The sequence below is a fragment of the Gopherus evgoodei genome, chromosome 13 (assembly GCF_007399415.2).
Source record: "Gopherus evgoodei ecotype Sinaloan lineage chromosome 13, rGopEvg1_v1.p, whole genome shotgun sequence".
NCBI lineage: Eukaryota > Metazoa > Chordata > Testudines > Testudinidae > Gopherus > Gopherus evgoodei.
The window spans coordinates 7,806,955-7,822,082 of NC_044334.1; the positions used below are offsets into that span (position 1 = coordinate 7,806,955).

The 15,128-nt window shown below is 44.2% G+C and overlaps 1 protein-coding gene across 1 annotated transcript; it reads left to right on the forward strand.

Annotated features, from left to right (window-relative positions):
• The first annotated feature begins 2,715 nt into the window (after positions 1–2,715).
• OGFOD2 (2-oxoglutarate and iron dependent oxygenase domain containing 2) lies at positions 2,716–12,938 on the forward strand. Its single transcript, XM_030582800.1, has 7 exons — positions 2,716–2,920; positions 4,784–4,840; positions 6,541–6,651; positions 7,865–7,964; positions 9,043–9,167; positions 10,865–11,122; positions 12,073–12,938. Exons 1-7 carry the CDS (start codon positions 2,783–2,785, stop codon positions 12,346–12,348), a joined length of 1,065 nt encoding a protein of 354 aa, XP_030438660.1. The 5' UTR covers positions 2,716–2,782; the 3' UTR covers positions 12,349–12,938.
• Positions 12,939–15,128: the final 2,190 nt, after the last annotated feature.

A 15,128-nucleotide genomic window follows, 5' to 3' on the forward strand; every position in this document is an offset into this window, starting at 1 on the left:
TAAGTTTCTAGCCCTCACAGCTGTGGAGAAAGCTTCCAGGTGTGACCTCAGTTTGCACCCAGACACAAAAAAGCAGAAGGCAAATAAAAAGAACCCCAAATCTATGAGTTTTCCATGATCTCATGATTTTAACGCCCATCTCGTGATTCCTGAGCCCTGGGGGTGGCGGTAGGGGCGGTTTCCGTGCCCCTCCCTCGCGTTACCTTCGATGATGAATTTCTGAGCGTAGCGCTTGAGGTTCTTCCTCTTGATGGAGCAGAAGCTGGGCGGGAAGCAGCCCTCGGACAGCAGGCGGTAGATGTCCTCGAACTTGCTGCTGGGGCTGCAGGACTCCACCACCTCCTCCTCGGCCACTTGCAGGGCGGGGTCCATGGTCAGCATGGGGGAGGCTGCGGCGCCCCCCGCCGGGGCCGGCGGCTCGGGGGCCAGCAGTGCGGGAGGCCGCCCTGCGGCCGGGGATCGGCGCCGCGCTCGTCTCCCCTCGCGGGGCTCGGGCCGGGCCGGGCTCTTTTCACAGCGACACCGGCAGCGCCCTCGGCGGATCCCAGGCTGGGGCCGGCTAAGGGGCCGTGTATCAGTGTCGCCGCGCAATGAACGCCGCAGAGAGGCTCTCGCCACAGCTCTGCGTGTGTTCCGTGTCCTTCCCCACAGCGGATCTGTGGCTGGGGGGCTGCTACACCCGCTGGCTCGAAGTGGTTTCCATCACAGACAGGGTTCACTGTGTGGGTCAATGGCTCTCAGTGCCCCCATTATGCAAATTGTTCCAGCCCCCCAGCTAGGGTGACCAGGTAGCACCTGTGAAAAATCAGGATGGGGTGGGGAGCATAGGCGCCTATATAAGACAAAGCCCCGAATATCAGGATTGTCCCTATAAAATCGGGGCATCTGGTCACCCTACCCCCTGCAGAGGATGCGAGTCTGTTATAGAGCTGGAGGGGACCAGGTGTGGTAATTACTCCAGCCCCCTGCCTGACCCTGGGGAATGACAGGAGGCAGCACAGAAACCCCTCTCCCTTGGACTGAGGGGCTTGGAGACTTCACTAAGATTTACAGCACTGTGGAAGGTCCCTGGAGGCTTTAAAACCGGTAACGTGGTTTGTTTCAAGGGCAAAGTGTTCTCAGCCCTAACTGCCTTCAGAAAGTCTGCCTGAGAACAGAACGAGGTTTGGGTAGCAATGTGAAAGATGGGATATTTCCTCCAATGACATCCAGTGATTTGATATCAGCCACACTCGATGCATGAGTGTAAGAGAGTGAGGAGGCATTTTCCCTAACAAAATTAAACCAGGTATTGAGATAAAAGTGACCCAGCTCCAGGGGCCTGATCCAGTTCCCCTTTAAATCAGTGGAAAAAATCCCACTGATGTAAATTGGCCTTGGATCAGGTCCTACGGTTAGGGCACCGCCTCAGGCTTACCTTCCACTTCAAACTTGGTGGCGTATCTGCGGAGAGTCCTCTTCTGTAGTGTGGTGAGGTGCCTGGGATATCTGCCTTTGGCCAGGTATTTGTACACCTGCTTGTACCTCTCTAAGGATTCAGCTCTGGTCTCAGCCTGGATCCCTCCCACAGCTCGGACTTCTGTCTGGGTGCCACATTCCACCTCAGTCAGACCTGCCATTCCTGAAGAAAACACCACATGGATGAATTACAGCTTCCAGGCTCTCCAGCAGTTTCTCAGTTTGGGGCTTAGAGGATATATAACACACTGACGCCCTCCGACACTGCGCATCTGTCAGCATTGCCCTTGACTGGACAGAGCTTCACTACTCAAGTGCATAAGCAAGCGTGACCATGTTGTCTATTCTAGCATCCACAGGCATAGAGGCAGTCGGCTGGGCTCTAAATACTAATTCCATTTGTTTCGTTAGGTATATTATATGCATGTGCCTAGAGCTCTGGTTGGACAGTTTTCCACTCACCCCCTTCCAATATCATTATATCTGTCATGATTGCAGAAATTACATATTAATAGCAATGCTCTTTATACTGGTACAGTTAAAATTCAATCATACAAAGTGAATTAACTCAAACAGTGTAAATGGAATTGAGTTTTAATCAGCAGGTCGCAAAGAGCTTTACAAAGGAGATCAGGACCATTCTCTCAAATTTACAGATGGGAAACTGAGGCATGGGGCGCCTCCCCACTATTCTGCGATGAGTGACATGAATGGGAACATATTTAAATACATCATAAAGCATACACAAAGGTGAATGTCTGTGCTGGTAACAGGTGAAACACTGATGTTTATTTAGTTTATTCCAAATTAGTTCAAAAGTTGGTCATTATAATAATCAACAGAGCATCAGCACAGGGTGACTGAGCTATACCATCCCCAAAGCCAGATCCCAAACGCTTTCTAATCCTTGCACAGGGGTCAGGGTCACCCACCCACAACTCAGATGCCCCTTTCCATCCCACTGTTTCCCAAGAGCTCTCAATATACCATGGGGGTGATTCAGGAGATCTCAGCGAGGGTGGAGGAGGAGAGGAGGAAGAGAAGGAAAACAGAACAGAAGAAAAGCAAAAGGAGGGGAAGAGACACTTTAAATTGGGGTGTGGAGACAGAAGATTGAGAAACCTGCAAAAAGCACCGTTTTCTTCGTTCCCGCTCCCCGAATTATTTGTTGACGCTCCCTTGTGTGAGCAGCGGCCACCGGAAGCAAGGCCTGTTGGTTCCCGGCGGAGCCATTTGGTTATCGGACCCGCTGCCCTTACAGCCATTCACTGGCTTCCGTCTCAGCCCGAGGCGCCGCCACGTCCCCTACAGTCCGGGTGGAAACATGTCCACGGGGGCCGGGTCCCCGGCCCGAGGCTTCTTTGCCTGCGCCTGCTTCCACACGGACAACCTGTTCCTGCGGCGCTACGGCCTGCACGTCAGCTACCGGGACGAGCCGCAGCTCCGCAGGGACTATGGGCCGGTAACCGCCCCCCGGCACCCACAGGGGAGGGGGCAGCTGGGGATTCCCCCTCAGGCACCGCAGGGTGGGGGGTCCCTGGCTGGGGAAAGCAGATGGGTACCCCTGCAAGCACCAGTACCTGCTGCTTACATTGTACTGGTGGATCCCAGGTGCTGTACTGGGTGGTCACCCCTCCCCCCCAATTCAGCTACATTTGGAGCCGGATCTTCCCTACAGCTGCAGACAAAATAGGTTTTGAATAAACACTTATTGCACCACTTCATCCCAGAGGATTCCCAGATGTTTCACAGACTGTACACGGGCCTCTTGCCTGCCTCTGACGGGCATCCACCTCGGGCGCAGGCAGGAGCTGGTAGCTATTTAACACAACAGTCTCCATCAAGAAGTGGATAAGTAGAAATGCAACATTCATTAATATGGCACTGCCATAGATTATTTTAAGCCCATCTGAAAAACTGGGAAAGCCTTATCCCTATTTTATAGATTGCTAAACTCCTTAATATGGACCTTAGTTTCCCTAAAGCCACAAATTTGTGGCAGAGCTGGAAGTAGAAACTAGATCTCCTAACTCATGGTTCCCTAGACAACACCGCTTCCCTTTAAAATATATATTCAGAACAGTTACATGCTAAAAGAAAATACACCCACAAGTCTTTCCATTAAAGTTGTGTTGCAAATGCTGTTACTGGAAAACACAGACCTGCACTTGGGCTATGTGCTAGAACAAATTGTAGTGTTCAGGGCCTTTACTAGAGAAATATTGTACCTTCCCCTAGGGAGCCAGCCATTTCTTATGCCCTATGCAGAGTATTGCCATAACATATTACAGGTGATCACTGAACTCCATGTTCAATATAAGGCTTTCCTATAAAGCTAGAATCATATTAGAAGGGGGAAAAAATGACCAAAGAGTAACTAAAGCAAGACCTTCAGCTAGGATACTGACCACTGGGGTAATGTTGGTCAATTTTCAGGTCTACCCATCTCTATAGCACCATTAAAAGCAGAATTGCATAATTCAAACTGTAACACAAACATAGTAAAATATGTCCTTCAATGAGCTTTCTTCTAGGAACATGTTAAAAGACCAATCTTGCCAGTATCTGGGATTTCCCCCCAGATTGGCAAGTCCCAGTACAGATGAGGTGGGACTCAAATTGTAGCCCATCTGACTATGTAAAAAAAGCTGGCAGGTAATTGACAACCTTATAGCACAACACTGCAGAGGATATGCCATACCCTCTCCCTGCTGTGGGGCAGGGCCTATCCTGCTAAAATTAGCTGTGTAGATAGCCATGGATTGGGTGAGTAGAGAGCTAGTTATCGTCTGGCCTGAGAATCCAGGAGACCTCCTGATTCCTCTGGCAGCAGGTAGTGCTACTATGCAAAAGAACTGGGGATGAAGGAATTAGTGGGTATGGCCTGCACCCCAAATGGCTGGTTGTGGAATGTATATATGGGGATCAAGGAAAAAGCAGCCCAGAATAAAGGATCTGGGGAGAAAATCCAAACTCCTTGCTCATAGTCTGTTTTATGTTTTAATTCTGCTCCTAAAGCAAACTTTGGGCTGCAGCATCAGAGCCCCAGACTGTTTCTTAGGGAGCTAGACTGCTGTGTCAATCGCTCTACCTGTTGCTAAATCTAAATAGATTTACATGACATAATTAGATTAGAGCTAGAAACATAATTTTTTAATTAAGCCTAAGATTCTCACACAATTCCAGGAGTTGGGACTTTAAGAAAGACCAAATATCAGAAGACTTATGGTAAAATTGGGAGAGTTGACAACACTGCCCATGCCAGGTTGATGAGCACCATAAAAATCCATGATACTTATCAACAGTTAATCTCTCTATATTACAGGTGTTAGGTGATCATGGCTGCAGGAGTGATGAAGACTTTAATGCAGTTCTGGAAGAGGTATATACAATTTTACCAATAAGTCATTTGTAAGGGTCCAGACAGCTCCACGTGGACCACCTGTTTTCATATGTATTGCTTATCTCAATTAATTACAATTTTCCAACCACAAGTTGTGGAGTCTGCTTGGTTAAGTGGGAGTAGGGATCTAATCTAGAAGGCTTTCTTCAGAAGGAATCATCTTGATTTACAGGAACTTTCATATACAGGGTTAACGCTAAAGCATTTGGCGATATAGTTTGTATGAACAATGAAGAAGAGAGGTCAAGCGATTTGCTGAAAGCTAGAGGAAGGCAAGATTACATAAAGGATTGAAACACTCGATCCTGGTTTCTCTCCTGTCCTCCAACACTCTCTCACACTCAGACATAAATGATGTGCTGGATTGACATAGAAATTAAAAACTCTCTACTGGCACCTGAGGGCCAGGTTGGATATTCTGATGACCTCATTTGCTGACAAAGTCCTGAAGTTAACACTGACATTTATTCCATGGCAATGGGTTCCTTGCTCTCCTTCCTGTTGGTTTAATCACTCTGTCCCACCTCTTTTCTGATTTTCCCCCATTCTCCTTTTATGTAAAATACACATTTCCAAAGTTAGTGTAGTGCGTTTAGATCTTACCATTTCATCCCAAAGGATCCTGCAGCACTGTACACATTGTGTACAGGGATCACTTGCGCGCCACTGAAATGCAGCCACTTCTAGGGTGGGGTATTCAGCAAAACAGATGACTATTTATTGCACCATTTCATCAGAAAGAATTTCTAAGCAACTTAAAATCAGTATTGCCCCCACAGCCCTCTTTGGCCATAAGGAAACCAAGAGTCCCCCAGCATCAATGTCCAGTTCAAGTCAAGACTGAAATTATAATCAATGTCAAGGAAACACAGTATTAAAAATGCATTTACACTGAAATTACTCTGAAATACATGGGGTATGAAACACATGGAAGATATTGTTAAAAGCAGGTGCTCTCTACAGGACACTTTCAAGGGAAAAGTCCATCTCTGGTTACCAAATAGGCCCAAATAAAGGGAGATCTTTGATAGGAAGTTACCCCTTTCTCTGGTAAATGTCTGGCTTTTTGGCCCAGGAGAATGGAGGAGACCAGAATGGTGTCTGCACCCTCCAGATAATTCTTCCGCTTCCTGCTTTCACAAGGGTATCTCAAAATTAGCCTCCTGGGAGGTTTATGAAATTGGAAGAGCTGCCTGAGTTTACTATTACTATGGGTTGCTTCCTCCTTAAGTGACAGAGTAGTCCATCACAACAACACTTGGTAATGAGCCTTCGCTAATGAGCACCATCTCTCTGCAACTGAAGTCCCTCATTTTGCCCGAACTTACTCAGGTGTGAAAATTGTGGCCTATCTAAAGTTAGGCAACTAAAACCGTATGTAGGCACCTAATAAGGAGCCTGCTTTTCCAAGGTGCTGAAAGTTTGCAGCCTCAGTTAACTTCAGTAGAATTCCTTTAGGTGTTTTGTTTTTTAAACCCATCCTTCTGTCTTAATGAGAGTGTGACTTAGACCTCTCCTTTAATGGCCCATTGAAGGCATAGAAATACATTCAGGATGCCCGAAGGTGCACATGAGCAGAGGATGCACTCAGCAAAAATTACTATTTTGAATCAGTGACTGAAACGTTTTATTACTGCCAGCATTTGATCTCTTAACAAGATCATTTCACTTATTCCTAGATTCAGAAAGAAGTGCAAAGAAGAAAGCAATTAGATCATCAGTCCCTGGCAAGAAAAACCATAATTTCACAATGTTACAAACCAAAGCATCCAGAAGTATATGTTCTACAGGTAAAACACATGCTGTTTTGAGTCTGTAATAATGCTGTAGTAACCACATGGAAATCTAGTTTGAAATAGGAAAGCCTCTTTTGTGCCCTTCAGAATCCTGTCTAGTCTCAGGACTGTATTCATTTAAAAGTGGACTGACTTCCACAACTCGGACATCTTCATAAATCTCTATTGAAGAAGACAGAACACCCTCTGGATGTGATTCGCTTCTTACTCTCGATTTATTCTGGGGTAGCTTAACTGAAGTCAATGGTTACATTCCCGTAGATGAGAATAGACTCAGAACCAGCTCAGACTGCTGCTGGTAATATTAGACGTAAAGTCTTATTATGAAGACTATTGGGCAGTACAGAGTTTAAGGAGCAGCCAATAGAAAGGTCAGTCTAATAACAAATGCTACACTCTGCATCACGCTCTTCACTGGGTAATATTCATAGCACAACCTGATTACTGTATGGGGTTGAGATCCTGGCCCAAAGCAAGGTGGTTAAAAAAAACAAAAAAAATCGATTAGGCATGACTGTTTACACACTGATCTGCAAGGGGTTCTCAAACTTCATTACACTGTGCCCCATTCTGATAACAAAAATTAGTACACAACCCCCGGAGGGGGACTGAAGCCTGAGCCCCCCTAAGCCCCACTGCCCCGGGTTGGGGAGGCTAAAGCCTGAGCCCCACTGCCCTGGGAGGGTGGGGGGCTGAAGCCCAAGGGCTGCAGCCCCAGGCAGGGGGCTTGTAACCTGAGCCCTGCCACCCACGGCTGAAGCAATTTGGGCTTTGGCTCTGGGCAGTGGGGCTCCGGCGCTGGCTCCAGGCCCCAGCAAGTCCGTTAAACCCATTAAAACAGGGTTGTGACCCACTTTGGGGTCCCGACCCACAGTTTGAGAACTGCTGTCTGCTAGGTTATGTGTGCCCATAGTGTAACCAGTGCAAAGATAAATCTGACCAGCTATAGCTTATAATTACAGCTGAACTCCAGCAATAAGTAATTTACATCAATCTACCAAGAAAAGTACAAGTGCAGATTACAGCTTTGTGCATTTCTTAATGATTTCAATATTTTATACATGTTTTTATGCAAACTAGGTGTGGTCCCTAGATTCCACTTACATTTCAACTGCTGCCTGTGGTGTGGCTGTTTGAAGGTTAGAGATGAAGTCATTGTGTGTTCATTTAATTTTTTTTCTTTGTCTTTCTCCCCATCTAACACAAGGATTCATTTCTGGCTCCCGAGTTTTTAGAGACAGTTAAGTACTGCACATCACAAGATGCTGATCTCCAAGGTCTCTTGTGCCGCATTGATTCTATATCAGGTAAAGTGAAAGGACCTATCTGCAATGTAGGTAGGGCCACACTCTGATATGCACAAGTCGTTTCAATGGTGAATTGTTTATTCTAAACCAGTTCTTTAATATTGTAATTTTGAAAAATGACTGGAGACTGTTAGGATATTTTCTTCTGCATGATCAAAGTTCTTGAGAGAGGCAGCATAGTCTAGTTGTTAGAGATGGGGGAAATCTTGGCCCATTTAAAGTCAATGGCACAACTCCCAGTGGCCAGGATTTCACCCCTGGGATCCTGGGATCTATTTTGGCCATGCCACTGACTCAGTGTTTGACCTTCGGCAAATCTGTTCAAGGGACACCGTACACTTGGATTATTTGAAATGGGCTATTTCCCAACATTACCATTTAGTAGATCCCCCTTTAAATTATGTCTTGAATATTTTTTTTTAAGTTCTGGGTTTTTCTGCTTGCTTGCTTGATGTCCGTGGAGCCTTTTCATCCCGGAGAAGCTGACAGAATATATAGGGGAAGCAATGAAAGTGTAAAAAGTAAAATGGAAAATAGAGGGGTTTTGCATTGACACCCATTGTGGGTGTTACATAAGAGGAATAATTTTCAGGTACAAGCAACTTTTTCAAGCTGTTGGTATCCCAGTTCCCCCCATTTGTAATACTCATCCACTTTTTATGCAGCTCTTTAAGGCTCTATGCTGGAAGTGTAATGTAATTGTATTTTATTCCTAACAGAAAGGGCTAATGGATTGGCATGAAGAGTCCTTAGAGGGATGATGTCCCACCTCCCACAAAATGCCATGCCTCAAGTAATTCTCCATCATCACCTGGTCACCTCATCATTCAGATGCTTTTAGCTATTGCCCTGGAAAGTCTGGGAGGCTTTCCGTTTCCAGTGACCAATAAGTAACATGCCCTGGAGTCCAGCCTTGTAGTAATAACTATTTAACAAAAAACATGCAATGAGGCATATGGAGGCTGTCTTCTCTATTATACTGCTGTCGAGTACTGTTTTCTGGCAAATAAAGTTATTGTTAAGGATAGTCCCTACTGCTATTTTACCTAATAAGAGACACCTCCTTTTTCTTGGTCAGATAAGAGGATATATCGACTTCCAGTGTTCACTGAGGAATTCTGCCGAGTCTTCATTGAAGAGATGGAGAACTTTGAGCAATCTGAGATGCCCAAAGGCCGGCCAAACACTATGAATAACTATGGGGTAAGACTCAGCTTTGTAGAGTTAACCTCTCATGTGCTATTACAGCCTTTAGGGTGAGTGACATGTATCAGACCAACCTATTTGCATGTATCAAGGTCCATTCCCCTCCAAGATCTTGGGAAATCCATTACACACACTGATGTGAAACCCCAAATGCAGAGACACTCATAAATGAAAAGGCACAGGGGTGAGGGAGTTAATTTTACTTACATTTCTAACTTTAGTACATGGGGAGGGGGAGGAGGTTGCCAGAAGGAGATGTGAAGTGGAATCTGCTTTAGTGGAATCTTGTATTTAAAATTTTATATTATATATAAAAATAAAACAATTACTGAAAAAGTTTGATGGCAAAATGTTAGCACCCCGCTTTTAAACAAACACTCAGAAAAGTAGCACCATGTACACTAGTTAACTGAGATGGCTGCTTTACTGAGACATATTCCGGGGATCTAATTATTCTAGTGATAGTGAACAGCAATGATTGCTACTTAATTGTGGCAGCATTAATATAAGTGGGGACACACTTGGATAGTGCCCAGGGGTTGACTGATGTTTAACTAGGTGTTGATATGGAAGATGTAATTCTGCTTTAAGTACAGAAGCTGCCAAATAAAGTTTTAAAAAATAAAGATGAGATACCGTGCATAATATTTACTGCAATACTGTATTCGGTTCAAGTCTGTTTTTAGTAAGTGTCTTCATCTGATGTGAGAAATTAGCCATTTACCTGAGTGTCCCACTTAAGAGACTTTTACTGTATAAATTGGGACATAACCATGCAAAAAGTGGGTTATTAGGATTATTGTTCGGACTGTAGGTCCTGCTTTATTAGAGAGGACATAAGCCAGTGTCTTTATTGTAGTCACCTGTGCATTGTAACTGTACTCTCTGAAAAGAGAATAAATCTCTTCAATATGAACTATAAACTGCAGTGTCCAAATGGACAAGGAAAGGTTGTAAAAGAAACTAAGGAAAGACACAGTTCAGGCAGAGTTTGTGGCTCTGCACACAAACTTCAATAGTCCTGATCTCTAGCTCCTCCACAATGGAATTCATTTCCCTCAGCCACCCATGAGGCCTTCTGCTCTTAGTCTCTTCCTCTCCAAGGTCTACAAGTCCCAGTTTCTCTTGCCTTTCTGCACAGCTGCAGCCAGTTTCTGGAGTCTGCTGCCGCTGCTCTGGGATGCTCTGACGCCCTCCTTTAGAAAGTCGCCTCCAAACAGTGTCTGTACACTGACCACACCATTCCAAGTGTGGCCTCTCAGTCCTTGCTTTGGCTGTAGAAGTACTTCATACAACTGGGACTTGATACTTCAAGAACATAGCATTTTATATATTAATGTAGTGCTGGTGAAAGGGGTTGGATTGACAGCCTGAGACTGGAGTTCTCTTTAGCCACACAAGACAAGACTGCTCTATAAAACCAGCAGGAATAGCACAACATACCGGTAAAAATTGGCGCTACCCATGCTGGTTTTGATCCTCCTGGCATTCTGCATGACATCACTCTTCATTCTGAACTCATTGTCCCTGTTATAGCCTGTGTCTTTGCTCACTAGATCTTTACCCATGTAAGCAGCAAGGTTGGAAGGGAAGATGACTACCAGGAGGCTCAGTAGCATATCTAATGATATAGCAGAAGCGCCCATGTTGCATTTGCTGATCAGTGTGTTCCATGTACTCTCTCTTTGGTGCAGGTTCTGTTAAATGAGCTTGGATTGTATGAAGCTTTCATTACACCTATGCGTGAAAAATACCTGCAGCCCATAACATGCCTGCTTTACCCTGACTGTGGAGGAGGCTCCCTGGACAGCCACAAAGCATTTATCGTCAAGTACTCGCTACATGAAGATCTGGATTTGAGCTCTCACTATGACAATGCAGAAGTCACATTAAATGTATCCCTAGGAAAAGAATTTACTGAGGGCAACTTGTATTTTGGAGACCTCAGACAGGTACTGAGAATCTCTCTCTAACTTAGGCCTGATCCTGCTCCCCACAAAATTCCCATTGACTTCGGAGGTGTAGGATCAGGCCATTAACTTTGTTTCAGGAATTTTTTGAGTAACTGAGTTAAAGATGACACCATCAAGTAGCCTTAGGCTTAAAATACAGGGTTAGCTCTCACAGATCAAACCTGGCCATTTTCATTGACTGGTTTATTTGATGTTATGAACCTAACTAGAATAAGCCGTGGAGGAGGATTGGTGCTTGTAGGGAGCTGTACTTTGAAAAAGAAGATCATATAAAAAGTTGACTGACTAAAATTAATTGTCTGCTTCTGACCGAATCAGGACTATCTTGTTCACCAGTTTTCTATGTAAGAGGAGGTTATAGTGTAGTCTTTACTGCTGTGAATTAATCATAAATATTGAAGTTAACAGGAGTCAATTCAAATAGACCACACAGATAACTATTATATCAGAGGAGGGAGTAAAATGCTCTACCTCCTTCACAACTAAAATAATGATCAGGAGGGCTCACTTTGGAAGAGTGGAGAAAATGCTTTAAAGACTCAAGCAGTTTCAGTCTTTCACTTGAGAAAAGTGAAGCCCTGGTCATTTTATTAGAATTTCCAATGTATTTTTAGCAAGAGAAGGTTAATATGTGCTGGCCGAATTGCTATTGGACTGTTACAGTCTGCCTTTCTATGTGCCTCTATGTAGTTTGAGCTGGGAACTGTTTACTGCCTGTTCTTAACGGTACAAACAGATTACCAAGTGTAATGTTTCTTCCCAGAGGTGGCTGCATTTCAGTTGTGTATGAAGTGATCCCTAGATATCATTGGTTAGTAAAACAGTCTGGGGTGAAAGGCACTAAAAGCAAGTTATAATAACGCTTTAGAAAGTCAGCAGCAAGAGACAGTTCATGTAACCTAGCATCTGCTTTATTATCTATTTTCAAGGCCCCAACCCCAGTGCCAAAGTATGTGGAGATTGAACATGTGGTATCCCAAGGCTTGCTACACCGCGGAGGGCAGATGCATGGGGCCCTGCCTGTCTCCTCCGGGGAGCGCTGGAACCTCATTGTATGGATGAGATCATCTGCTGTTCGCAATCAGCTTTGCCCCATGTGCAACAAGAAACCTGAATTAGTGGATGCTGAGGGGTTTGGAGATGGGTTCACAAGAAGTCCTGAAGGTGACATGCCCAAGACTGTGGATTTATGCTCTTTAATATAGGAGACGGTAAGGAGTGAATTCTCCAGTCTGAGCTGGCTAAAACTGAGCTCCAAGCCCCAAGATAGCAGAAACAAGCAGAGTATCCCTTTGGCAGAAACATGTCAGGTCAACAAATAGCTTCTTAGAAGGCAACTCAGAAACTTCTCTTGGGGGAGGGAAAAGAGCTTTTTGAGCAGCCGCCGCCATCTGGGGTCTACTGGAGGAGTTGGTGTCTGGGGTAGACAATGCCTGCACTGTGGGAATTTTTTATAAGCATATTCTGAAAATGTAAAAAGGCTTAAGGTATCGATCTATATCGTGAACTGCAGAGGTCATCTGAGTACAATCACACATAGAAAACAGGCAGAAAGACTGCTTAGGTCTTATACAAAGACAGCTGCTCTGACAGCCACGGTTACTGGTTGATGCGTAAAAAAAGAATTATACAACAATATGCTACCATGTCAGTCAGCGTCCATTCACAATTACCACTACCCTCTTCCGGATGGAATATCTAACTTCACTAGGGCCACGTCCACACTACAGAGTAAAATCGAAATTAATAAAATCGATTTTATAAAACAAATTTTATAAAATCGATTTTACGCGTCCACACTAGGGCACATTACTTCGGTGGTGTGCATTCATGGTCCCAGGCTACCATCGATTTCCAGAGCGGTGCACTCTGGGTAGCTCAGTAAAAGAATGGGACCAATAACTTCGATTTCCGTCCACACTAACCCTAAATCGATTTAGTAATATCGATTTTAGGGTTACTCCTTTCGTTTAGCTGGAGTACAGAAATCGATTTTAAGACCCCTTAAAATCGATTTTAAGTGCCTTGTAGTGTGGACGGGTACAGCGTTAAATCGATTTAATGCTGTTTAAATCGATTTAACGCTGTAGTATGGACCTGGCCTAGGGTAAGAGCCTGCTGCTTCCCAATGGATGGAATGGAAGACCTGCTCCGAATGTGACAGTGTTGTCCCCTAGTGGCTAAAACAAGCAACTTTGTGATCAAGTTGCTTCCAATGGCTGCATCTTACAGGACAAACATAAACCTATTACTCTACAAGTGAGTGTAGTGAGTCACTTACGGCCTTTATAACCCCAGACTCAAAGTGCTAAAAATCACTTTTTAAAAATATTGTGGATTCCACATGAACAAGCAGAAATTAGCTGTAGAGCCAAAGATTTGGGGGGCTGTTTTCAATTGATGACAACATGTCTCTCTGGTGTAAGGAGAAAGCACGCAGAAGTAGTCTAAACATTTGTAATCACCTTCCATTAGGTATGAGAATATCCTTCCAAGGTGGGCATACAGAATAAACTATCTCCAAGGGAAGGGTGGACATTCTAGTCCTTACATGACCAATGCAATCTTTTGAATTCTTGAATTTGGCCCGAATATCCCACTATGATGAGTGCATGAGAGAGAGAGATTAGATAGTCACACACACTGTCTGTCTCAGTGCCTGTTAGTCCAGGACATTAATTCAAAGCTTCAAGTCACAGACTCCAAAAATCTAGAAAACTGATATTCAAGAAGCCAAAATATCCTTTTGATTTTGTTGCCTCGGGTGACTCCCAAGGAAACTAGATGTCTATTAGCTATCCATACCACCGTCTTTACTGGTCCATACCACCGTCTTTACTGGGGGCTTCTTTAGGTCATTCATTTTAGCTCTGGCAATTACTTGATATGAACTTTCTCATTTGCATCATTAATAATATGATGAAAGCCAGACTCTGAATATCACCACTGTAGTTTATGAAGAATGTTAATTTTAAGCATTCCCAGTAGATCCTGGAGTGTTTTGGCCTTGACATCTCATTAGCGTATGCTGCTGATTAGTTTGCATTTGAAAAACTCCTTCAAATTGCATTTTGAAAGAAATGGCCATTACACTTGTACACAAAACCCGAGAATCAGCACCAAAGGATTTTGCTTCTGCTGTTCTCCATAACAACAAAACCAATCACGGAATCTTAATTTCTTAATCAGGAAATGTTCGTTTCATATTTGCATTTAAATTATACCAAGAAAATTACGTTAATGAAAGAAAAATGTGCCTGTCAATATGGCTGCTGCTGTCTGAATTCTGTTACCGTTAATTCAGATTGTAAATGACTGACAATAAAGAAAAGGCTCTGGGATATACAAGAATAATCTCTCTCTTCTGTAGTCTAGTCATTAAATCAGGAGCGTGGGAGTTTCTGGCACTCACGCAATTGAGTCATTGTGGATACTGCAACTCTGTGCCTCAGTTTCCCCATGTGTAAAATTAGGATAATGTTCTTATCTAACATGTATTCAAAGCTAAATGTATTAATATTTGTGAGCCACTTGCATGTTCTCTGGAGGAGGAAAAGAAATCAAATATCTGCTGAGTTTTTAGCTGGTCATGTCTTTGAGGGAGAACAGCAGAAAGCAGACTACAGGAGGACCCTCGAAGCGAAAAAGCAGTAGGCTGTGTATGTCAAGGATTACTGTAACAATAGAGCAAGGGATCTCTACCTGGGCATCATCAGTGGATGCTCTTCTTACTGACCTTGTCCAACAACCTACCTGAACTTCACTTACATTCCAGAGATCATCCTGAATTGCACAGGGAAAACCAACCCCTTCAAGACAGCGATAGAGGATAAGGAAGATTTTCTTTGGCTTTTGCTCCATCTCCTCTTCTTCAGTTAAACTTTTGCCTGCAACAGGCTAACAAGGCAAACTTGCCTAACCCAGGGGATAGGAATGCCTTGGTTATCAGATAAAACCCCTGACATATTAAACTCTGCTCCTCAAA

What these genes read in the sequence shown, in the direction of transcription:
- OGFOD2 (XM_030582800.1), top strand. Translation starts at nt 2,783, where the DNA reads ATGTCCACGGGGGCCGGGTCCCCGGCCCGAGGCTTCTTTGCCTGCGCC. An exon ending in TTAATGCAGTTCTGGAAGAG is followed by an intron (nt 4,841 to 6,540) that starts GTATATACAATT and finishes ACTTATTCCTAG; the next exon opens with ATTCAGAAAGAAGTGCAAAG. An exon ending in CCGCATTGATTCTATATCAG is followed by an intron (nt 7,965 to 9,042) that starts GTAAAGTGAAAG and finishes TTTCTTGGTCAG; the next exon opens with ATAAGAGGATATATCGACTT.